Below are 25,620 nucleotides of genomic sequence, written 5' to 3' on the forward strand. Positions count from 1 at the left end.
TGATGTCCTTGTCATGATGGGAATTAGGGTAACATTTAGAAGAATATGATAGATGACTAGGCAGAAATGTCTCAAGCTGACCATCATGATCATGTCAAGAAAAATATAGATAAAATATATATATATATATATAAAACAAGACACTATAATATATGACATGTATATAAATATTATATATATATTTACATATGTAAACAAAACACTATATATTATATATTAACATATGTAAAATGACACTATATAATATAGATATAAATATCCATGTATAAAAAATATTGAAACTGTCTTGTTCACATATCTTTCTTTGCACGATCATTTTAAAAGAAAGGCAAACAATATTTGGATGGGCCGGCTGGATTGAGTAGATCTGTAAGTGTTATGGTCATCTTGTGTCTCCACCTCAATATGGAGGTCACTCTCCACAATCCCCCTTACCCCTCCCCCAGTGTTCTAGTAAAGCAAGCTAGCTCAGCTACAGAGGAATGCATGAATTATTCATGCCTTTCTTGCATGAAAATATCAAAAACCCATCTTGAAGATGATGAATATACAGTCTAGCTGTGGTGATAACAGAAGTGTGGGTAGCCTGGAAAGGGGAGTTAGGTGGAGGGAATTTATGTATGAGATCACATGCAGTGGTAGAATGGGGGGTCAAGTGGTTAAGGCAGTGGACTTGTGATCTAAGGATTGCAGGTTCCAGTCCTGGCCAGATCATTGCTGTGTGTCCTTAGGCAAGGCACTTCATCTCCATTGTCTGTCTTCACCAGGTGTATAAATGGGGACTTGCGAAGTAATATTGTAATTATAGTTGCGTGCGCCGGTTGTGGCACCCTATGGGAAGTCCCCCGGGGGACAAATGGTTGTGGTGCACTGCAGTGCCCCAGGAGAGATTGATTGAATTGCGCACACTTTGGTGTGTAGGTGTGACAAGTTACCAATGACCAAGGCTAAGTTGTACACGCTATGGTACATTTAGTGCCTTTGAAAAATTTCTGTTGATTTTGGCGCTATACAATTATCTTCTCATTGATTGCATATTAGACCTGATATTAACTCAAACAGACCGGCTTCTTTGATATGCTTGACTGGATTACAGCCCGGAAATGCATGTTGGTTTGGTTGTCTTTTTCCATATCGGCCACTGTTGCATATCTATATCATCAATAAGAGGACAGTTTGATTAATCTGGTAATGAATTTAAATTGTGGAAACTGATGTTAGTTTGAAGAGGATTTCCTAATGCCGTCTGGGTTTATTCCTAATTGGCCAATGAATGTAGTAGCATCTCTCTGCAGGATTAATGATACATTTAACACAATGATGGTGTCTGTGATTCCACACTTTGTAATTTTAATATTTGATTTTTATATAGCGCTTTACACCAGCGATAGGTCTCAAAGCGCTTTACAGACTTAATATCACCCTGGTCAATGATAACCTGTGCCGGAGACAATCCCTCCAGTCGGCAGCGGTTATATACTGCACCCAATGACAAGTTACCTCACTGGTACCCATTTAACCTGTGGGTGGAAGTGAAATAAAGCATCTTTGCTAAGGACAAAACGCAATGAACTAGGCAGGAATCGAACCAGCAATCCTTGAATAACGATTCCGACGTTTTAGCCAATTGGCCAACACGCTCTCTAACTTAACAACTACACGTAATTGGTCTCTACAATCTTATATTAGACTTCTCTGTTACAGTATGTGGTCTGCACTATGAATGGGATGGGGTGGATGGATATGCTGAAAAGAGGGGTGGGTAGGAGGTGATGCGGTGGTTAGAGGAAAATGGGTATAGGCAGAGGGGAACTGCTGTGGCAGAATTGATAAAGGCTGCGGCATTTGAAATAATGAGTCTTAGCAATCGGGAGGTTCTGGGTACGATACCTGGCCGAGTCATAGATAAGTTGGGTTTTCATCCAAGAGCAATCTACAGTTTTCTTATCTGAAATGACTTTCTAAATTGAAAAGATTCCAAATTTGAGATGAAATGTTGAACTGGAAGCCACCCAACGTGTAAACTGTAGTCCATAAGCTCTTGCAGGCTTCTCCTGCATTTGTAGTCGCTTAAGTTTCGTGAAATAACTACTGTTTATTATTATTATTTTAAGGGTAGACATGCTTCACCTTCCAAATATATTCATCCTCACTACATCAGTCGCAAGACTGTAGAATGTGCCCCAACTTCCCACCAAACTTACTCCCCCCCCCCCCACCCCAACATCATATTTGTATGCACTTGTCTGAAGAATATGTTCAGCTATTTTTGGAGCTAATACTACTGTATCTCATCCCATTAGTCTTGTGGTTGGATTGTACTGTCCCATCAAATGAATGCCAGTTTCAGGGACTTTAACCTTCCTGTCTCCTGGAGTGGTAGACACTAGACAACATTCAGTCCGTTGATCAACAGACCTGTTTAATGGCCCCTTCAAATCATGTATGATCACCCTTCCCAGTGGATGATGTAACTTTCACAGATCCACACTGATTACGGTCTGAACGATACTTTGAAGCGATGTGTTTTGCCGACCAGCTTTTACAACTACTGTAAGGGAACCTATATACTTTTACTAGTGTAGTTGTAAAGATGCGATCGTATCACTGCCTGTACTTTGTGAATGCTCTACACAATATATATGGCAGATGACACAATTTGTGGCAAGGAGTGACCTTTCTGCCATTGTTTACCACTGTTTTTCAGGAAGTTGTTAAGGTCTACAACTACGGGAACTTTTCAATTAAAACAACCAAAAAAGATAACATAGCAAAATGGGGTTGATCAAAAGATTTCCATTTTTATTTGTACACTCCCAGAATGCAACAGATCACTAAGTATGCAGAGCTCGGTAATTTTTTGGGCCTTCCGATCAGGGCGTGGTGGCTCTCTAGCGGTACCTTCGGAGAGACATGGCCTGTCTTCTCTTCCAGGCCGCCCTTCTTGATCCACCTGGATGTGTCATCTTGTAGCGATGGCCCTTTCCGAGGCCACGACTCTTCTTGCCTGTAAAAGTGAAGATGATTTACATTTTGAGATCATAGACGAGAGGAAAAAACACAGTTTCCTGTTCACATAGGATGTTTTTTTTTGGAGGTAAATGTCATTGTATTGCAGCACATGTGCAAGTTCTAAAGTTTCTGCATAAAACACCTGAAATAAATCTTGAAATCTCTTCAGCTATTGCTATCCTATACCAGATAAATAAATTAAACACACACGCACACATTTGAAACTGCATTCATACGTGTATTCCCAATTTTCTATATAATATCTCTTAATTTTTGTATCAAAACTGTACTCATTTGAATATAACCCTTAAAGTGGAAATAATGGCTGTAGAGAGATTTGGGAATGTGTGTATTGATAGTTGGGTGTTTAAGGGTAGTTGGGTCGGGAGGGGTGGGAACACATGCACGCACACATAAATGTATAGCCATCTCTTTGGGTACACAGAATGTTACTGTTTCTTCTGTCATTCTACAGGTTTCCTACTTAATGTGAGCGCATCAAATTACTCCCTGGAGGTGTGGGGAAGGTGGGGGGGTTGAGGTTTATCTTGGCCAGTCCAAGTCTCATGCCTTCAAACTATTGTGGTATGTTTTTGCAGATGTTCCATATTTAGCCTTTTCTGTCATTTAAAAAAAAAAAAAAAAAAATTGAAAATGACTTGAACCCTCTGGAAACATTTGTTAAATATTAGGGAAAGTGTTTCTTGGGGAGGGGGGGGGGGGGGGAAGAGGGGGTCAAAGCTCAGCTCTCCGAGTCACAGATGGAGATTCTTACCTGCGGCGGTTAGGCCTCTCATTTCTCGGTGCTTCATGACATTCTTACAGATCCATTGCATGTCAGGGGTCCTCCTGATGGCCTTGTGGAAGGGGTCCACCATGATGATCTCGTAGTACTTGTAGGTCGAGTCCTCGGCGATCCAATAGCTACTCAGTACCCTCAGACCTCCACATCTACGTCCGACACGTTCCTGGAAGAAAAAGAGCATCATCTGATTCAAAGAGCACCATCTGGTTTACTTAACAACCACAAGTCACTGACCGAGTACTGTATGCATGCTACAATGAATTAATGCTGTACTTAAATCACCACCTGATACCGACCTGGAGTCATTCCTGTAAAGTAAAACAGCATCCCCTGACTTAACACTCAAAAGAACAGAACAACACTGACTGAGTACTGTATGAATGCTACAAAGAATTTATTCTGCACTTAAATAAACTAGTGTTCTAATTATGTGTTTTTCCTGCAGGGGATATTTTATCATTCAAATTTGGCTGCATGGCACTTTGAAGGATCTAGATTTTTTTTTCTCTTGGGTCATTCCATGCCAAATCAACAAGCAAAATTTGATTTTGACACCCACAATCTCAGATTTTCACCAAATTCGGTGTTGAGTTGCATACTATAAAGATGAGAATCCACGCCAAATGTTAGTTGATGCAAAGAATAAGTTAAAACATCTTTTTGACAATTTATTAATGCTCTGATGAGCAGCTTAAAGTGGCGTATATGTACAAAATAGCCCAAAATGTTGGTAAATTGTGACTTTTGAGGGCGCTGTTCTCAAGCATCTTTCCCTTCGGGCCCTTGTTGAGTTTGCCTGGTGAAACCCTCTTATGAAATGCTTTCAGGTAACTGGGAGTATGCGATAACTAACCCAACAATATGTCTTTGCTCCATATTGTGTGTATATGAATAATGGTAGAATTTTGGCACTTATTCAACACGCCCCACGAACCAACATCTCCTAGAAGTATCTTGCTCATTCTGCAACATTGTCTTTTTTCCCCCTCAATTTTATAACACTATTTTCTTTGACGTTTCATATATATCCCTCGTATTCAAACCTGATCTGATATGGAGGGTTTGGACCACGATAGAAAAGTTATCTGGTAAAAAAAAAAGTCTCAAATCCTAAAATGTACCGAGTAGGCTCGGAATTACACAACACATGAGCATCGACAAGAGTCCTGAGGCTGTGCATTACCAAAGAGGAAGAAAGGGCACCAAAACAAAAAGAGGAAAAAAGAGGGGGGAAAAAAAAAGAGAGAGACTACCAAGCTGATAGTGCTGATAGTCGACTCCTTCTTTTGTAGTTGATTAATCGCATAGCTTGTCTCGTAATTACTGCGATCACTCGATTACAGTTATGACCTCGACACTGTAATTTTTACAGTGTTGTTAGAATGTTGTTTTGATAGCTTAGGCTATTTTCCAAAAGCAGATTATGTGCAGTGCTAGCTTGTAGTCGAGTAATCGCAACTTAGGTTTTGATGGCGATTAATCGAACTTCCAAATTGTAATCGCGACTACGGGCAATTAAAATTACGACTATCAGCACTACAAGCTGACCGTGAAGCAATAGCGATTAGCCGATTTCTTATCAATGCAAGGACCATTCTTACCTCAGCCACACTCTGGAGACTCCTCTGGAATTTCAACTGGTTGATACCCTGATTGGTGGGTTTACCGTAGGTGGCACCTTTAGGCACTGGCCTCTTGCGGCCTCCACGGCGTACACGCACACGGTAGACGCAAACTCCTGATGAGAGGGAGAACGAGAAGGATGTTGCCTAAAATAGTGTTTGCACCAGGTATCTTACGCGATACTACCCGGTTCCTAAACTATTACCCGAATCCTACACAAAAGGTGTGATGTTTTTGGAGGTTGCAAACAGATTGGTAAGGCAAGATTTTCCCATTGACTTAGTGTGGTCCAAGATAACAGCAATGAAAGGATTCCATGGATATCTTATAACTGCGTCACAATTTCAGCAAATAAACAAATAGGCTATATTTCCCCATAGACTTCGTGTGGTGTTAGGCTACCATGTGGTCGGAGATAACAGCAAGAATGAAAGGATTCCATGGATATCTTAAAACTGGGTCACAATTTCAGCGCGTAAACAGATAGTTAAGATAGATTTCCCCCATTGACTTAGTATGCTACAATGTGGTCTAAGATAACAGCAATAATGAAAGTTCTATGGATATCTCATGGATATCTTATAATTGTGTTACAATTTAAGTGACTACACCTATGGTTAGGCTAAACATTGCCGGTAACATTTGAAACAGGAATAAACAATTAGCATGACCTCAGAATTTCTTCAGAAAGACTGGGGATAATCAACATTGTCGCTAGATACGAGACTAAAACACCACACATAGGCTATTGTGCAAAGCACGACCAGATGAATCAGTCTCTGATAGGACCAAAATTTTGTGAACTTTTTATTCAATACACGCTCAAGAATGAAGTAAAACTTAAAAGTGGAACAGGATAGTCTTCAGACATTTAAGAAAAAAATGTCATTATGGTTTCAATCCTTTGACCACCCACTTGATCCTTCCCTGGGTGTGAAAGATTATAATGCCAATTTCTGTTTCAAAACCAATAATGCAAGACAATGCTTTGATTCTTTTTTAGCAGGTTTTCATAAATGTTATTCCTGTCAGTCGAAACGTATATATATATACAAACAATGATGAGATCTGGCCAAATGATTTTAAAAGTAGTCTACTTTTCAACTACAAATTAGAAAAATCAATAAAAACTATGGTAAGGGTGACCAGGAAGAATTTTTGAGTTTTCTATTTTCTGTGGAGAGACAGTTTTTGGAAATGCTACGAATTGGTGTAATGGAAGAGTTCCAAGGTGCATAGGGGAAACTGTATGATGAACATTCACAGCCTGGGTGACTAGCTGAAGATAAAGTTCACAGTTGACCAGGATATTAATTGCAATGCCAGATGTTACCCATACTATATGATAAATTCTGGAACAAACTCTATAATATTTACCTTGTTTGGCTCTATAGCCCAAAGATTTGGCTTTGTCAGGTCGAGTTGGTCTTGAGGCCCTGTGAACAGAGCTCAGCTGCCTGTAGTGCCATGTACGGATTCTCCTCAAGAATCGCATAACATCACACTGCTTCTTCTTCCACAACTCTGATACATACTTGTGACTCCCCATCGCGGGATCTAACTTCTGTAGCAAAAGTCAAAGAAGAATGTATTACTCTAAATTACCCCTACATGACAACCTGAGCAAAACAAAAACAGAGAAAAAAAAAATGAAAACTCCGGACATGAATTAAGGCTTTAATGGGGCAGTATATTTTTTCAGGAAATTGAGCAGACCCTGTTTGGGCTAGAATATCTGGTAATGATTTCAACCAGGGTTCACTCAAACATCAATCCCAAGCAGCTTTTGGAACTTAACAGTAACTTGTTTTATTTTCAAAGTGGCTATTGTTACGACTAGTCGTAAGAATAATTCCCGACTACGCATGCGCAGTTGCTATTTTCATGACCAGGAGTACTATTTTTACGACGAGGAGAAACAATAATTTCCGGTTAGGGTTAGGGTAAGGGTTAGGATTGAGGTTTAGGGTTATGTTTAGGGTTAGGGTTTCCCCTACTACATGCGCAGTTGCTTTATTTACTTTACTGCGCTTGAATTTGCCTTTGTCGTAAGAATAGTTTATAAATAATTGTTACGACTCGTCGTAAGAATAGCCACGGCCTTTTATTTTGTCTATGCCTTGGCTACATATATGTATTCAATGGCTTTTGTGAGAAAGGTCTGCACCCTACCATAACTTTGAGGTTAATTCTCAATGTATGACTGATTTCAGTAACATATTGCAGGAATACAACACACAGTGACATTGTAACGAACGCAGTTAGGCTAGGCTTGCAACAAGCCTTGGCTGGCTAGGCCTAACGTTATGCTATAGAGATTTTCAGATGACTGATGTTAGGCTATAGGCTAGGCTATAGTAATGCAGCACCCATCATACACCAGATAACGTTATACGAGTACCCGCACAATCAAGAAAACTACTAATTTGTGATTATCTCATAACATTTTAGGTCCGCCTTAACCTCTGTGCAAAATTATGGCGAGTTAAGGAGTATGACGAAAGACGACAATGCTAGACCATACTAAACGTAACCTATGCACTAACTCAGTAGTACTAGTAGGTGACAGGAGTAATGTACCGTACGTGATTATCGAACAGGCGATTTTCTTATGGAAATTTTTGCAGTTTATAATGCAAACAAGTACGAAATCAGACATCTTCCATATTAATGCATGTTTTAATAACTTTATATGTATATTAATGGTGTTAAAAAATACCAACTGACGATGATTGAAGCAGATTCAATTTTCCTTACTTGGAAACGTTAGTCCCGTTTGTGAAAATTGGAAAAGAGGACATTTCCATGCATTTTGGTTAGTCTCCACTCTGCAGTCGTTTCTACTATTGTAAGTAGCAGTCAATATTACATGGAACGCGTAACTGAGATTAGTTTCTACAATTGGACTGTGTTTAATTCTCTTTTGGACTCATACTAGAGTACTTAAGTTAACAAACAATACTCTGGTTCCTGATCAGTAGAAAGAGACAGAAATTTAGAGCAATTAGATTTCAAAGTCAGCAGATTCTCACTTACCAGAAACGTGATGCTTAAAAGTTCATGAACGTACAGGTCACCATGTGACGTCATTCTGCGGAGTGTCCGCGATTGCGAAACAATAACAATGTACTTTCCACGTAACTTCTCGTAAAGAAAGTGAACCATTTATAAACTTCACTCTTCCAATAAACATGCAGCTTCAAGAGAAAGAAATGGTTGTTAGAATGGTTCACACATTCGTTAACTCATTTTGGGTAGCAATTCTTCAATTAAAAGTAAATAATGGTTAAAAAAAAATACATAAACGTCTTGTCATATTTCGTAAAGATTCTCTGCTATTATAGACCAGTATACATACTGTGCCGTACGATATCGAGGTCTTGCCTCAATTGAAATGCCTACCTTGTGAAATATGAAGACATCTCAGGTATTTCTTCATTTGTTGATGCAATGAATCGTTGCAGTTATTTTCCAGTCAGTCGATGCAATATTAATCGAATCCACAAAATATAAAGCTTTGGGTATGTCTCAGTCTCACTGCCATAATGTAAGTCTTTCAGAAAGTTACAACTCCATAAAAGCAGCAACACAAGCGATCGCTTAATTGTGTTGCTGCTTTTATGGAGCTGTAACGTTGCAGGCTTACCGTGGTGCTCCCTTCGAAGGGAACACCACGGTAAAAAACGGGAACGAAAGGAAACTAAATTTCAGTTTTCAGAAGTGTTGTTGCGACCTCCTAAAACATAATTCGTTGGTATTTTTATATTAACAGTGTTACAGAGTGTCGTATCGGCCTAGTACTAGTGCTGAAGTAGACAGCTTGATCGAAAGTTTTCCTCAACCGACTCCGCATATGTACGTCACATGGTGACCTGCAGTCACGAAAGCGCTTCTTTTTTTTCCGAAAAGAGCAAATTCTTTGTCCAAAAGTTCTCGGTTTGATCAAGTTTTTACTCAGTCCCAAAAGGAAATAATACAATGTGTCATATATCATTGGAAAGGTACAAATGTTACATACATTTGAATGGGTTAGAGGATGTCGAAAAACCCGCATCAGCTACGCCTTGTTAAGTGCCATTCTGTATAAAAATAGATGCTCTGTAAATGATTTTTTTTCTTAAATTTCAACCCTACATTTTGGTGTTATTGCAAGAATTCGTAAATTTTAGTTTGTTTGTAGACAAAGAGATTTCAGTTCTTTATTTAGAGGGTGTTAACTATCCCTATGAATGTGCCTGGTGAGTCTGATAAATTCACTTTTAGCTGCACCGTTAACCTTATCAGTAATGCTCTTACAATCCAACTTAAAAATCTTAGCACAATACTCTCATTCTTGGTTTATTCTTTTTTTTTTTTGTATATCTTTTTTCATCACGTTCTTTGTTTATCACCAGTTAATGAGTAATGCGGTACTAAAACAGGGACAGCGTATACTAAATGAGGCAGAATCGATATAACAAACATTTGTTTCCTCATCCCTAACGACAAGATATGTTAACGTAGATATGTTGTAAACTCTTAGCAATATGTTAGATATATGACTGCAGGTGAATGTTAGTTTGTCATCAATGCAAACACCCTCGAGTCTTCGATTACAAGGTTTTTCGACTTTATTTTAATGAGACCTTCATGCTTAATGTTGCCGTTCTTTTGATTTCTTGGGATTGAAAGAAAGACTCTTTATCATGCACATTACTGGTTGTGGCTGAATGCATTCACAAACTTTGTTTGCCGAAAACATAGCGTTACTCCATGTATTGAACCCTATCGTCTGTATACTAGATCATGAACTAGCAACGTAAGGCTTAACATTGTTGTCATATAATACTAATATGAGTATGTTGGTTAGTAAACCGCAAGCATTTCAAAGGTAAGTCAATTTTGCAATTCTGGCGTTCCTCGAACATTTACAACACTTTGAACTTACACGGTCTTTTCACAACAATATGTCAGCCCCCTGCGTATCTTTTGGCGAAGACGAGCCTATTACGTGGAAGAGTTGTGTACATTCGACGTTTGTACGTTGTAGGCTCAAAACGTTATGTCATGTTTAGCTTAATTTGACATTGTACAGACACATTAACTTCCATTTATCTCCAGTGCTTTGATGAACAGGTAACTTAGACTTGGATCCACGTCTGTTGTATTTTTCTTTTTCATTTAAATTTAATTTAACGTTCGCCAAGAGTTAGGCCTACTTGTAGTAATTACCAAGGCTACAGTAACGAGTAACGTTAGAGTTTACCTGGTACAGTACGGGCGCTCCAAATGTTTGCCACACACTACAGCACAGTATTTATAGTATTTATAGAACTGGCCAGAGAAGGTTAACGGACTAAAATTGAAAGGTTATGGTGTGTCACAGTGAGGCATAGTATCCGCAAAAGAAAAAAGAAAAAACTGTAGTTTCTGTCATAGAAAAGAGAATTGCTTTCATTTGGTTAAGCATAAGTTAAGCTCAATAGCATAACATAGGGCATAGAGCTTGTTCCATTTTCTTAAATTAATACTGTGTTGTATATAGCCTTAGGCTTCTTTGGGAGTTTCTATGGTTTTGGAAGGTTATCTTTACATAAATATGGTCATGTTATATAGGCATGTGTAAATAGCAAAGGCTAGTCACTTGTGAATTGTGGAAAGCTTGTGACGTGTTATCAATGTTGTCGCCCCAACGTCCCTCAGGCTAGTATGGGATGCATAGATAGATATGTAGGCATTTGTAAATAACTTAGGCTTGGCACCTATTTAAGGGTTGGCCAAGCCTGGCTATAAAAATATTTCAAAACATAACATTGGCAACACCAGTGTTCTATGTACACCAGATCCTGTGAAGTAAGGCATACCTACTTTATCTACTTCTAGGCATAGGCAATGTGACTACTGTACCTCTGTGGTCTAACCACTATGAACTATGATAATTGTAGTTATTGTTGGGTAACAAAATATTACTCATTGGCTTACAGTATGATATAAACGTACATTTATAGAGCCTAAATTTGGGCCCCTAATTCACAGTTAAAGAAAATTAGATAATGTCTTTGAATTAACTCTACAAAAACGTGAAACTAATTTAGTGTTCAGCATTTTGACTTTCTTTGCTGAATGTTGCTTTCCAATCAGTTTTCTACTGGCTTACTATAGTTACTGTAACTAAGACGTTATAAATATATTTGTTGCTTTTCTTTGTTAAATGCTTTGCAACAAGGGCAGACTTTTTTTTGTTTTTTTGTATACATACAGTACATGTATGGCAACTGAAAACTGATGAGTAATCGAGCACTATGTTTTCTAGGAAAGATAAAGTTATTAAAATTCTCCAAACTGTTCAAATTGACAACGCCACTGTATGTAAACCCAAATGATTGCCACTAAAAACATGTACATAACCGTTCTGAATTGTACACTCGTTTTTGGTACCACTATATAGTTATAATCACACAATCATCAGTATATATACATACTTTTTGCCCAAATGTTAGCAGCCCATTCACAGAGAGTAATGTTTTGGATAAACAAAGATGAAGTCATTGTCTGCATTTGTCAGACCCCAGCTGATCTCTGTAAATGTGTCAAGAATGCTGACATTTAGACCATTGAGACTCTAAGCATAATTAGGCTTGAAGTGTTCTCTATAGGGAGTGTAGGCTATATACTGTACTGTATGCAATAGAATTTAACTCTGACAAATTAAAGAAAATGCAATATGCTCCACAGTTTGGATAGTGACTCGTGGACTAGTCAAACCCCAAATTTTAGCCAGATTATCGTTGCAAAACATTTCACAGTATGATAAAAGCAGAACTTTGGGGAACTTGAAGCAAATTTAAGGTGTAAAATGATTTTGATGAATGTGATGGTGTATCCTCACTTGCCAAGCCATAGACAGGACTTACATACAGTAGGTTCAGGTTGTTGTTGTTTAGGTTTGTAGTACAGAACTTGACAAAGCAAATGCTCTATTGTACCCAGTCTACAGTATGAATTCAATCAATCTGAAATTGCAGTGTACCTGTACATTAGCGTTGTGTACAAACATAAAAGTATTAGAGCTATTAACATACACTTTAAAATAAAACAAAACTGTTAGCAAACTGCTTATCCACTAAAGAGCCTGTGTAAGAGAATGTGTAAAAAGTAAAAGTGCCTGATGTTTCGTTCCTAGCAGGATCTTCTTCAGAGGCTGATTGACAGTAACAGTAACAGAAGGGACAAATACACCCACAGAAACACACTTTTCTGTCTATGTCCTTCTCTAGTTTATTCCCTACCCTCTTCCTTTAATCCTCTCTTTTTTTCCCTCTACTGTTGATCTCCTACCTCTCCTCTCCTCCCTGTTGGTTTCTTTCTTCTTTCCATCCCTTCTCTACTAATCCTCTTACATCGTGCTCTTTCTGTGTTCACCCTGCTCATTAAGCTGTCGGTATTCTGTGCATGTATATATATTGTACAAACTGTGACAAGTTATATAATCAATACGTTGAATATGAATTTTGGAGTAAACTGTAAATTTTGACAGGATGCTCAGAGTATGGTGCCGTTTTTGGTCTGTCAATACAAAATAAATTGTGTAGACTGTCATTACGTCTACCTCAATATTTCATATTGTATGTCGTTCTATTTTTCAAACATGTCAAGCATTTCAAACATCGTCATTTTTCATATCCTCTCTTCTCATCAACAGGCTCCTCCTATCTGAGATGTAATGATACCCTAATTCATCTGGTGAACGTTGTCTGTGTTCACAACCTGGAGGAAATAAGTCAAGCATTGATAGTGATCTTTGACCTGTGTGCCTCCTTTAATCGAAGGGTTTCCGACATTACTGTACCATACATCGGTCGAGACAAATATATGATGTACAGTGTAAGGTAACAGTCATCAATTTTACCAAGTCGTTTCCTAATCTTGAGCTACTGTACAACGGAGGAAACCCGGGATTATGTAACAAATCGCTCGTAGTTTCAGTTGTAAACAAAATGGCTGTAAAGGAATTTGTCTACCTTGCATTTGCAGGGCTAGCAGCCGGTTACGCATTGCTGCACGTGGTTCTCAGAGGCAGCAAACCCCAAGCCGTGAATAACCCAACATTTATATCTTTCCAGAAGAGGTATTTTATAGCGTATTTCTTAGCCTTGATGGCCGATTGGCTTCAGAACCCCTACCTCTACAAACTCTACTCTCATTACGGCTTCCTAGAGCCGCAGATCGCCGTCCTGTACGTCTGCGGGTTTGCATCCAGCGTCGTATTTGGGGCTTTCACTCACACCTTGGCGGACCGGTACGGTCGGAAGAAGCTCTGCATAACTTTCTGTATCGTTTACTCGATATCCTGTTTCACGAAACTCTCCACCTCGTACACCGTCCTGATCTTTGGACGGATCCTCGGAGGCATCTCGACGTCTCTGCTGTTCACGGCCTTTGAAGCCTGGTACGTCCACGAACACGTCGAGACGCACGACTTTCCAAAGGAATGGCTGACGTTGACCTTTTCCACGGCCAGCCATTGGAACGGCGTCTTTGCGATATCCGCAGGCATAGTAGCCAATATCTTTGCGGGCGTATTGTCCCTTGGACCCGTCTCCCCCTTCATACTGGCGATTCCGTTCCTGGTCGCGTCGGGCGCCATCGTGGCCGTCAGCTGGACGGAGAACTACGGCGAGAACAAAAGAAGTTTCTCCAAGACCTGCAGCGAGGGAGCCCGGAATATCGGCAGTAGCAAGAAGATCGTCTTGATAGGAGCGATGCAGTCGCTATTCGAGTCGGTGATGTACATTTTCATCTTCATCTGGACGCCCGTCCTCGATCCTCACCATCCCCCTCTCGGTATCGTGTTCTCTACGTTCATGATCTGTATCATGATAGGAACCACTATTTATAACTACATCTCATCTTTCACTCAAGCAGCATCTACATTTGTCAACATCTCCATCGTCATGGCTCTTACCTCCACCATCATCTGCGTGGGGTCCACCAAGCCCGGTGACGAGCACCCGACCGTCTCTTATGCAGCATTCCTACTCCTGGAGTTGGCCTGTGGTATGTACTTCCCAGCCATGGGTTTTCTAAGGAGTCGAATCCTCCCGGAGGCTCATACCGTTGGCATAATGAACTGGTTCCGCTTGCCATTGAACCTCATAGCGTGCATCGGCCTGATGGTTTTGCATGGTGACCCATCGACCTCTGGCACCAGACATATGTTCATTATCTGCTCGGGTCTGCTGGCATTGGCACTCTTTTGCGGAATTCAGTTTGCGGCTCTCACGAAAGATGACGAACGTTTGAAGCACCAACCTGTTGATGCAGAGGCTAATGGAAACCTTTAGATGTAGACCACTTGTACAGAAAACTCTTTGAACTAGCCACATTGGTTTGTACATGTCTTGTTTTCTTCAGTACTGTGAAGAAACCAGCTAAAAAGGATAGTCCAGAGGAACATTTAAAGAGGATACTCCACAGGAACATTTTGCTTCACTAATGAATGAAGAACATATGTGTTAAAGCATCCCGGTGAATTTTACATGCAATTTCTATGACGTGTTTTGAGACATTGATCATTGAAATTGTCTCAGGTGTCACCACCAATGAGCTTGAAGCAAATAGGTGTGATGTCATCGTTGCACACTGACAGTAAAATGTTTTGTGTGTAGAGATATTTTTACTCTATTGGTTTGACCTTGGATTGGATATGGTTCAAACTTTGCCTTAGGGTATACAGGTATGTAGAGTTATCAATACCCTCAATGACTGCAAATGACACTTTAATTCTAAATAAGTTAAATTTAATGTAGCATATATATAGAAAGCACATGAAGTAACAAATTGTCAGTGTGCATCTACTCTTTGACATCACAAATGTTTTGTTTCAATTTCATATGTGGTCGACTCAAAACACAACACAGGAAATGAATGAAAATTTCACCAGCCTGCTATAAAGAATAATGTTGTACTTGCGTCAGTCAGAAGTGTATTTTTACCTGAATTCTCCTTCCAAGAAGGACATTTTCGCACAGAGGTTCACAGAATAGAACACACGACTACTGCATTGTTTATTTTAATATAGTTTATACAAAATTTAGCCAAATTGTTTACACAAGGATCGCTGGTTCCTTAATGTTCACCGGTGTTGCCACTAAGAGTCAGGTTTTGCTGGCTAAAACTTGCTGAAAAAAATATTATAAAGTAGTGATATACTAATTTCTTCTGTTTCATATGCTAGAACTTGTGAATACTGGTGACCAAATTGTTTATAAGTGTTGTTTTTTTCTCTTGGACATTGAAGACTCGCCCCAAACCGCGTGCGGCCATCTGAAAAAGTTAATTTTTTGTTGCTTGCAAGTGAAATTTTGTTTGTGTTGCTACAAAATGCAGACAACAATGAAACAGGATACCTTGTTATCTTTAGCTGGACCTGAGATGTCCATCGATGTATTGTTTATACACTGTGCTGTGGATATCGACCGCAGCTGTATGAACTTACTGTACACTAGTATCTAATTACCCAAGGTAGCAAGCCGTGTGTGTATTTTCTGGGATCGATGGTGGTGTCTAACACTTCTGCTACACCTCATTCGAAACTAGATCAGATTACCGGCATTAGACGTTTCTTTTTGCGCGAGTCTTCACACCCTTTAATAGAAGCAGGAACCATTGGCTCGTCATCCAGATGATTTAGTTGATACAAAACTAATGAAGGCAAGTTTCAGGATGAATTTCGGCAAAATTTAAGTGTTAATGGTTAGTTCTCCAAGTTTCGAACAAGAAAAGAAGTTGTTTAATCGTTGGGTTTCTATAGCTTTTTGCAAGGTACAGTATATCCTCTTTTTTTTCTTCTTTTTTTCCTTAAGGATTATAGATGTCTGTACTGCTCCTTTAAGAATTCATGTATGATGACGTCAACTCTCAGTGCAGGCCTAAATGTTAACATTAATTCACGGTAGAGTCTTAAAGCTCAACACCAATTGTTCTTGACAAGGCCGTATTAGTGCATTTATAAACATGTTAAATGATGCCATCAAAGTCTTGTTTCTTCCTTTTGAGTGTTGTGCTGCATCTGAGCAACAGAAGAAATTTTGTGTGCGTTAGACTAAGTGGTTCAGCCACTTTCATTGTTTGAGTAGTCTATTACTTTTAGGTTTGCAGTGGCTGACTTGATAGAGTGGATGCTAGCTAGGCTAAGTACAGTAGCCCTGCTTATACGTAATGTTTATAGTAAATTGGTGTTTGTAGCTTAATATTTATATCTCTTAACACACACACGCAAAGACACACAAACACACAACATAAAAGCAAACCATTAAAGCAGTGTTATGGGGTTTTTTTTCTTCAACTGTATTTAAAATATTTCTTCCACTGCAATGTTGCATAACTCATATGCTAAAATACTCCTGACGGATACAAGCTCGGAGTTTGTGTTCTAGTGATTAAATGAAATGATATTGTTAGTACATATGTAAAAATCTGTTCTGTTTACAAAGTAACATAGTTAGTATATATGTACAAATCAGTAGTAGCCTACTGTTTACAACATTAATATGAAAACATTAACCTTTTGCTAACGTTAGAGAAATTGATAGGACCAAGAAATTGAATAGCGATGTGATAAGGGCTTTCTCTATAATGGTTGTTCGTTTCGTCTTCGACTATGATGAGGGGCGAAGCGAGGTTGCTCTTGGCCCCAGTAAACACTGTTACCTCCTTCCATCAGTCTGAAATATGAAAGATACCCCCCCCCCCCACAGAGACACTGTCCGAATCCAGACCACTTCTGAATACAACCTATCGTACATGAATAAGGTCAACAATATCGAAACAACACGAAAGTGGGCTCCATTTTAGTCCTGGGCCCTCGGGCTGCCAGATTGCCTTCAGGTTCATTTGACCACTGACCTCGGGACCTTTAGATTCAGCACGGTCCGGTCAAACTCAATGGGGAGGGGGGTGGGGGAGTTATATATGCCTATCATAATAATTTTCTTTTAAATTGAAATTAACCAGATTTACATTTTAGAGTGACCCAACATGAATCGTAAATGGCAAGCTAGCCACTTTGTCACTTTACATATGTATTCGCTTTCTCTCTCTATTTTTTTTCCCTTCTCTATGGACTTTGTGGCTCTCGTGTTTAGAATGGCGAAAATCTTACCCTGTTTGGTACACTCCCACTAGCCTCGTTACGCCTAGTAGGTGTGTAGTTCAGCCATACCCATCCCACGTATGCCCCACCCCTAACCCCGTCTGCTAAATATGCCAGTTAATATTTGCCCAACCCTATAAACTAAGCAACCGGACGTTTCGCCGATGATGTTCAGTAAATGGCTATCATGAGCTAAAGACACAATTAAAGACAGCATAGTTCCATGAAACCGGAAACAGATTCACGACTCATTTACAACTGAGTAAGGCAGCCGAGCATAATTATGCTCATTTACCCTAATTTTCGTGTTTAAATTTCATCAATTAATTGAGTCCTGAATTGAGCAATATTTAATATAATAAAAATACATCGTTGGCCAAAAAAGTAATACAATATTTACAAAGATATTAGGACTACAATATTTTCCGCTCTGATATACTGTATAAAAAATAACTTGTTGATTGAGTGTCCGCTAATCGAAGCTAGTCTAGCCGCATATGTCTTCTCTGACATTTCCCTTTGATGTAACGGTACAAGGGACGTATAGCTTCTCCTAAATAAAACAAAAGAGAGGCGTGGGAGAGAAATAAGAATAAAGTTGACGATATTATCTTTACGGTGGCTTAATAGGGACATAGGAAAGAATAAGAAAATGAGATAAAAAGTCACAATTTTGCCTTTTAAGTCAAAATTTCGAGATAAATCGTTATATTTTTGAGACAAAACGTCATAATTTTTTAGATAAAAATTCAGCATCTTGAGATTTGGGAACACGAATTTCCCTATGTCCCTATTAAGCCACCGTAAATCTTAACTCATTTAGGAAAAAGTAATATTGATATTGAAAAAGGTAATAATATTTTGAGTTTACTTGGCCCAGATTGGAAATATATATAACAGGGAGGGGTGATATTGGGGATGGGGGATGTGGTGGAGGGTGGGGGCGGGTAAGTTATTATGTAATAAGGTTGAATTTTATCATGAAGGTTAATATGGCAAGTTCTATCTTTTTTCGTATATTTAAGTTATTGCCCACCTGCAGTACATATCTATATCGTCTCGGCATAGATAGAAGATGGGATATTTAAAGCCTTATTCGCTCTCTAACTAATTTTAGTTAAGAGTCTTGTAGCAAGGCCTCATAAGAGATTTTTTTGAACTGTGAGCCCCTGGCGTGCACCTTTTAAACCGAGCCGTTGCTTTCTGGGCCCTAGAACGTTGGCGTTTCTTCATGAGCGACCTAGCATATGGGTGCAACGATAATCCTGCTTTCTCAACTATAAAGTTTACATTTGACAGGTACACACTCGGGTATTGCCATGCAGTGCCCTACGTAAGGGCACAATTACCTTAAGCAGGTATTCACTCGGTGATTGCCGTCAAGTGTCCTACCTAATGGCACAACTACGTCTAACAGGTATGTACTCGGTAATCGTCATGAATTAAGTATCATACCTAAGGGCACAACTACGTCTAACCCAGGAAAAAATTTACCTCAAATTTACCGCGGTAACATACCACACTTTTTGGACTTTTGATCTCTTATTGTCCTCAAAGACTTGTTTTAAATAGAAAGAGTACTCTGATCATAGATACATAGACTTGTCAAGTCATTTAATGGACCTGACAGAGAATACCCAAATCTGAGGACACTGATTGGTCAATTTTTGTGTGCCACAGTGTTGAGGCACAGAAGCTATGCCTTATGTGTGCTAGTTTATATAGTTCTTTTTACATTTTAAAGGCTATTAGGTTCTCCCTAATAATGAAAAAAGAATTAATTGTTGTCTCCTCTCAAATATATCAGGGATTCCATGAAGGAATTCTCTATGTATCTATCCTCTGCTTGTTTTTTTTAGGAAAAGAGATGCATACTATAACATATAAGAATAGCAGTTTGTCTCTCTTCTTTATTCAACTCATATCCACAGGTAATTTATATTGCCAACATTAAGATATGAATAGAACAAAAGGTTTGTCATATCAGTATTGCAAAAATATGGGACAAAATCATGGAAAATTGCTGTAAATGTACCATCATGTTTCATAGTGTGACCCATATATGTTCTACTGTGGTAAAATCATGGAACAATTATGGTAAATTTACCATAGTATAATTGCACCGTATAGTTTTACCCTATTTTTACTGTGTTTAATCATGGCACAATTGTAGGAATTTCACATATGTACTTTATGTACCATATAAACTTACCCTACTTTTACTACAGTAATATCATGGTAAAACTATGGTAAATTTACCGTAGTAAATGTACCACGCTTTTACCCTACTTTTACCGCGGTAATACCATGGTAAAACTGTGGTTAATTTACCGTAGTAAACTTACCTCACTTTTACCCTACTTATACCGCAGTAATATCATGGTAAAACTGCGGTAAATTTACCGCGGTAAATGTACCACACTTTTACCCCACTTATACCGCGGTTATATCATGATAAAACTGCGGTAAATTTACCGCAGTAAATGTACCACACTTTTACCCTTCTTTAACCGTGGTAATACCATGGTAAAACTGTGGTAAATTTACCATAGTAAATGTACCACACTTTTACCGCGGTAATACCATGGTAAAACTGCGGTAAATTTACCGCAGTAAATGTACCTCACTTTTACCCTACTTATACCGCGGTAGTATCATGGTTAAACTGTGGTAAATTTACCACGGTAAATGTACCACACTTTTACCCTACTTATACCGCGGTAATATCATGGTAAAACTGCGGTAAATTTACCGCAGTAAATGTACCGCACTTTTACCATACTTATACCGCGGTAATACCATGGTAAAACTGCGGTAAATGTACCGCGGTTGATTTTACCACAATTTTACCACACATTTACCCTATTTACCACACATTTACCATAGTTTACCGCGGTAAAATTAGGGTACATTTTTTGCTGGGAACAGGTATACACTCGGTAATTGTCATGAATTAAGTATCATACCTAAGGGCACAACTACGTGTAACAGACATACACTAGGTAAATGCCATGAAGTGTCCTACCTAAGGGCACAACTACGTCAAACAGGTATACACTCGGTAATTGCCATGCAGTGCCCTACCTAAGGGCACAACTACGTCTAACAGGTATAAACTCGGTAATTGCCATGACGCGTCCTCCTAAGGACATAACTACGTCTAACAGGTACCCACTCGGTAATGACTGGAGTGTCCTTCCTAATCGCAAAATACGTCAAACAGGTATACACTCGGTAATTGTCATGAAGTGCCCTACCTTAGGGCACAACTACGTGTAGCAGGCATTCAATCGAGTAATTGCCATGAACTGTCCTACCTAAGGGCACAATTACCTTAAGCAGGTATTCACTCGGTGATTGCCGTCAAGTGTCCTACATAATGGCACAACTACGTCTAACAGGTATATACTCGGTAATTGCCATGAATTAAGTATCATACCTAAGGGCACAACTACGTATAACAGGCATACACTAGGTAAATGCCATGAAATGTCCTACCTAAGGGCATAACTACGTTTAACAGGTATACACTCCTTGGTATAACTTCCCTAGATTACCCTTTGACCCTGCACTAGACCATGTACATCGCTGTGTTATATCTATCGAGCAGACCTACCGTTGTATACGTATATGACCTACCTGAAACTATTACCATGATGCCAGCATCGAGGGTAATAATACCAATCGATATAATGTTTCCGTAGCTATTGGACATGGGCACAGCAGCGACTAGAACGTTGATGAAAATAACGGCCAGTGAGAAAAGCTGAAACGATACGAGGAAGATATATAATTTTAATTATTTTGCAGGAAATTAAGTTGGTTCTATTACAGCTCACTAATAATTGCATGTAATAGGACTATATGTACGTCATTAACATGGGTAATGATACTTGTTTTTAGTGAATTTCAACATCTCTTTTCATTCTCTTTTGACCCATTCTCCTCCTTCGATGATATTATATTTCTACAACTACATAGGGAAGGGCAGTATGTTTGTGTGTGGGTGTAGGAGTGGGAGGGGGGGGGGTATTATTGGGTCATTGGCCCACATATTGTTACACAGAAGACGGTTTGTCAGTAACAGTATAGCACACAAGATGTTATTTCATTTGTCCCTATGCCAGGTGTGATAGTACAATGTTTCCAGATATTCCACAAACAATTTAAAAGAAATACAAAGAAAAAAGGACATGCTGCCCTTATAATTCGGAATTATTCATTTTACAAGTTAAACAAATATTGTTGCGTTTAAAGTTTGGGGGTCCAGACGGTGTGTGTGTTTGTAGGTTGTGGGCGCATGGAGAGGCTTTATGGGGACCTAATATGTTAATGAAAGTCCCTGTTACATCTTAATTTGTGAACCGACCTGTTTCCCCAATGACACAATGGATATAATCGAACAGTGACGATGTATGTACTAATTAAAACACACTCACCTGTAACCGTTGCTCGAAAGGACACTTCATAGGTGAAAATTTCACATGCAAGGTTAGAAACAAAACAGCGGTTCCGATGGCTGTTAACTTGGTAAGTGGATCGTCCCACCCTAGTAATGTAATTAACATGGTTTGCGCTACCTTTCTAGCCAGCTCCAATATCTCCCAGAACCAAAACTGAGGTCTAAAATTCTCACAGAGAAAGTTCAGCCAGATCGGTAAGTTACGATTTTCGTTATCTTCAGTGCTATTTCCCAACAGATTAGTAGTCTCGTTCACTGAACAATCATCTCTATTCGGTGGAATCGTACCTCGTTGGTAGGTGTGTGCTTCGACAAGTTCCGATTTGTTATATTTCCGTAGGAGTATTAGGAGGAATAGCGGGAATGACAAGACATATGTTACCGTGGCAACGAAAGCAGCCACCTGGTAGTAGAACAGATCACTGCATAGAAGGTCGTAATCGGCGCGAAGCAAGGTGATCGTCAAATTGCTTTCCTTGTACAGTTCGAATGTATCGCAAGCACCGGGGTACAAGCTAAAGATGATGTCACAAGTTGGTGGATACGTCACAAACAAAAGTAGGAAGACGTAGGTGCATAATGTAGACTTGACTTGCTCAAGCCGATTTTTCAGGTCATTCTGATTGTAACGCTTCTTGTATCTGAAGTACAGTCTGCAAACAAAGTGACAGGCAATCGCTACCAATATGACGATAACGGGAAACGAAAGAGCGATCTTTAACTCCATCTTCGGATCAAACGATAACTTTTCATGTAAACAATTCGGTTTCAGAATCAATCTCAAAATGTTAAATTTCAGTATGGAGATGAATTCTCCTACGTATTGCAAAACACCAGCCCAGCTGACACCGTGAAATGCTTCGAAAAGTTCACCAACCACCTGATAAAACCCCAGAAGAATTTTGACTCTAGATGACACGATATCGGCAACAGTCCTGTCCGCATTCCTTTGCTTCTTGTTCTTAAAAATGACGAACAACATGAAGAGGATAAGGACGCACAGAACTGCGACGAACTCGAGAATGACCATTAACTGATATGGACAGGGGAGACAAAACCCTAGCACTGAGTAAAACCCTTTATCGCATTTACTACAGATCCACCCTGTGTAACCCTCCGTGCATGAACCAGCTATTCCATCGAAATCATGGCTGTTGTTATTGACACAACTTTCAGGCCTCGAGCAAGCAAATGCCCTCGGTATCAGTTGCGTGTATGAAAGAGTAGAATGATCATACTGCGAATTTTTGGTCTGAAGGTTGAAAACAAACTGGGAGTATTCCAGTAGACTTGCGTTCGGAAATGTCCAGTTCCAGTAGAAACCAGGTAAGAGAGCCTTATAGTCTTGAGAACAGTCAAGACCCTCATCCAAACAGACTGAACATTTCTCGAATCGATGTAGTCGGGTGTAATTCGCTTTACAGGGACAGGCTCGGTATCCGGCGAACTTACTCTGGTCCGTTCCTTCCGGACACACTTTACAATGTAGGACTGACGAGCCGTGGCCGTATTTGACGAAGCTTCCGTTGTAACAGTGGTTGCACGACAAACTGCCTAAATCATCTTGATAGAAACCGCCTGCATAACATGGTTATGATAAAAAAAACAAACAAAAAACATGAAGTCCTAAAATATGAAGAAGGAGAGAAAAGACCCAGTATGACATCATTATATTGCCTTGTAAGTTAACAACGTCCATCATAATGACATAGTTACTTTAGTACGCTGCATCTTAAATATATTGTGTTCATACGAAATGTATAAAATATAAATATTTATTGCATGTAGGTAATTTCCTTTGTATAGTGGACATTTTCTTGCAGTTTTGCGGAATGCCCAATATACTATGGAATCCTACCAATCGACGAACTCATTTGCTAGCAGTATTTTGTTTCCAAATACTAGTTCGGCATGTGTAGCTAAGACAGCGGCATCCCTTCCGCAACCTGTGGGATGCAGATCCAACCAGTGAAACTGTTTTTTCATCCCTATTTACTCTCAGCCTAACATTTTTTCACTCATAGCGTATGCAGCTTAGTCATTAAGACCTCATGGCATGAATATCTAAGTACAGTGTGAATGTCGTTGTGCCTGGCTTTCCTTCATCTAATCTTTCTCTCTCTTTATACCTCTCTCTTTTTTTGGATATCAACCCGCCAGCTTTTAAACAGCTGGTGTCCAAATAGGCCTACTCTAGCCATTTTGATGCTTCAAAATGGACATAATATTTCGTTTGAGCACCTCAGTGAAGACAAAATTTAATTTATATATCTGTCTGTCTGGCTGTAGTTGTCTTTTAAAAGAAGCTTATTACTTGTAATTCTACTTTAGAAATAGTTTGTGTAAAACTAAGAGGGCACTTCTGCTAGGATCGAAACGTCAGGCCATCTTGCTTTCAAACGTTCTCTTACACAGGCTCATTATTGGATACGCAATTTGCCAACAGTTTGTTTCATTTAGAAATAGTTTGGTGGTTGCTGGACAAGATCATAGGAGGCAGAGCATCAATTGCATGAATATACCCACAAATGGGAATTCCTTGACACCATTTGGGTGATGTCAAAGTGTAAGCTAAGCTATAGGTAGACTTTCAGTGGGCCTGTTCAAGAGTGAGAAAATGGACCGTTCCCCATTTACTTAATGTATACAGCACAACACAAACTTGGGCATAAATGTGAAGAACCATAAAGTTCTTTCTCGCGATCTTGCCTGACTGGTAATTGTTAACCGTTGGCACAGACTTTCAGACGCACTTCTGGGCGTCTTCCAAACCCCCACCCACCACCAAACCCCACTCCAAACATCGGAGCCTTGGTTCATTGAACCGCCTATTTGTATACACATCTGATTACATATGCCATGTGTAATCACGACGCTCATACCAGTACTAGATTTATCCATTAGACAAATGAAGCAAGTACCTAGAGCTGGCCTCATAAGGTCATGTTACCCACAAGGTAAAACAAATATGTGTGTGTATCGTCGAGTTATAAAACTTACTGAGGGCGCCTTTCACCAAAGCTGGTGGTAGAGGTCAGTGGATTTAGCCTTAAACGAACTGGTTTTTGACAGATGTTGGAAAGAGCTATTGGGGGCGCACTGATAGAAATTGGAACAGGTAAAGTAACAACATAATACCAGGGTCTTGAACAAAACTAGGATCTAGACGGTGTTAACCTGTCACTGAAGACGCTAGTGGATATTTTTTTATATTTGTTTTTTAAAGAATTAGGTGGGTTTCATATTCCACTCACCCGCAGGACATGGACTACACTGACCGCTCTCGTTGCCATAGGTACCGGGTGAGCATGGACGACACACAGCTCTCCGAGAACTTAATGTGCAACCAAATCCTTGTTGCCTTAGAACTACATAAATTATATCTTTGAGTTTCTTAAACTCAAGTACCGGCACGTAGCTGCTTGTGACGCATTCACTTGAGAATTGTTTTTGAAAAGAAAGAAAGAAAATCAGAAACTCAGATGCCAAAGAAGCACAAACTTTAAACATTAACTAATAATGAAACAAAAACATGTAAGTGATCAAGGGCGCAACCACCCATTTTTGTAATGGGGAACGATTGCA

The 25,620-nt window shown here is 39.4% G+C and overlaps 3 protein-coding genes across 6 annotated transcripts in view; 1 reads left to right on the forward strand and 2 right to left on the reverse strand.

The window, feature by feature from the left end:
* Nucleotides 1-2,781: 2,781 nt before the first annotated feature.
* LOC139981943 (large ribosomal subunit protein eL15-like) lies at nucleotides 2,782-8,356 on the reverse strand. Its single transcript, XM_071994365.1, has 5 exons — nucleotides 8,198-8,356; nucleotides 6,818-7,004; nucleotides 5,419-5,555; nucleotides 3,788-3,980; nucleotides 2,782-3,007 (listed from the first exon to the last, which is right to left on the reverse strand). Exons 2-5 carry the CDS (start codon nucleotides 6,987-6,989, stop codon nucleotides 2,892-2,894), a joined length of 618 nt encoding a protein of 205 aa, XP_071850466.1. The 5' UTR covers nucleotides 6,990-7,004; nucleotides 8,198-8,356; the 3' UTR covers nucleotides 2,782-2,891.
* Nucleotides 8,357-10,372: 2,016 nt separating this feature from the next.
* Nucleotides 10,373-15,683, forward strand: LOC139981942 (molybdate-anion transporter-like). Its single transcript, XM_071994364.1, has 2 exons — nucleotides 10,373-10,555; nucleotides 13,122-15,683. The coding sequence occupies exon 2, from the start codon at nucleotides 13,417-13,419 to the stop codon at nucleotides 14,761-14,763; it is 1,347 nt and encodes a 448-aa protein (XP_071850465.1). The 5' UTR covers nucleotides 10,373-10,555; nucleotides 13,122-13,416; the 3' UTR covers nucleotides 14,764-15,683.
* A 1,061-nt stretch (nucleotides 15,684-16,744) lies between these two features.
* Nucleotides 16,745-25,620, reverse strand: part of LOC139981939 (uncharacterized) — a 34,091-nt gene continuing 25,215 nt past the window's right edge. For all 4 annotated transcript variants that reach the window (XM_071994357.1, XM_071994356.1, XM_071994355.1 and 1 more), the window contains exons 31-34: nucleotides 25,290-25,471; nucleotides 22,013-23,613; nucleotides 21,213-21,339; nucleotides 16,745-18,126 (exon numbers count right to left, since the gene is read on the reverse strand). In XM_071994357.1, coding sequence (XP_071850458.1) covers nucleotides 18,056-18,126; nucleotides 21,213-21,339; nucleotides 22,013-23,613; nucleotides 25,290-25,471 — 1,981 coding nt within the window. In that variant the 3' untranslated portion in view covers nucleotides 16,745-18,055. The remainder of the gene's footprint in view (nucleotides 18,127-21,212; nucleotides 21,340-22,012; nucleotides 23,614-25,289; nucleotides 25,472-25,620) is intronic.

Source organism: Apostichopus japonicus, chromosome 16 (genome assembly GCF_037975245.1).
Source record: "Apostichopus japonicus isolate 1M-3 chromosome 16, ASM3797524v1, whole genome shotgun sequence".
NCBI classification, from domain to species: domain Eukaryota; kingdom Metazoa; phylum Echinodermata; class Holothuroidea; order Aspidochirotida; family Stichopodidae; genus Apostichopus; species Apostichopus japonicus.

Coding starts and splice junctions, on each gene's coding strand:
- LOC139981943 (XM_071994365.1), bottom strand. CDS start 6,989: ATGGGGAGTCACAAGTATGTATCAGAGTTGTGGAAGAAGAAGCAGTGT. Junction 3,981..5,418: donor GTCTCCAGAGTGTGGCTGAG/GTAAGAATGGTC, acceptor TTTTTCTTCCAG/GAACGTGTCGGACGTAGATG. Junction 3,008..3,787: donor GAGAGGCCTAACCGCCGCAG/GTAAGAATCTCC, acceptor TCACTTTTACAG/GCAAGAAGAGTCGTGGCCTC.
- LOC139981942 (XM_071994364.1), top strand. CDS start 13,417: ATGGCTGTAAAGGAATTTGTCTACCTTGCATTTGCAGGGCTAGCAGCC.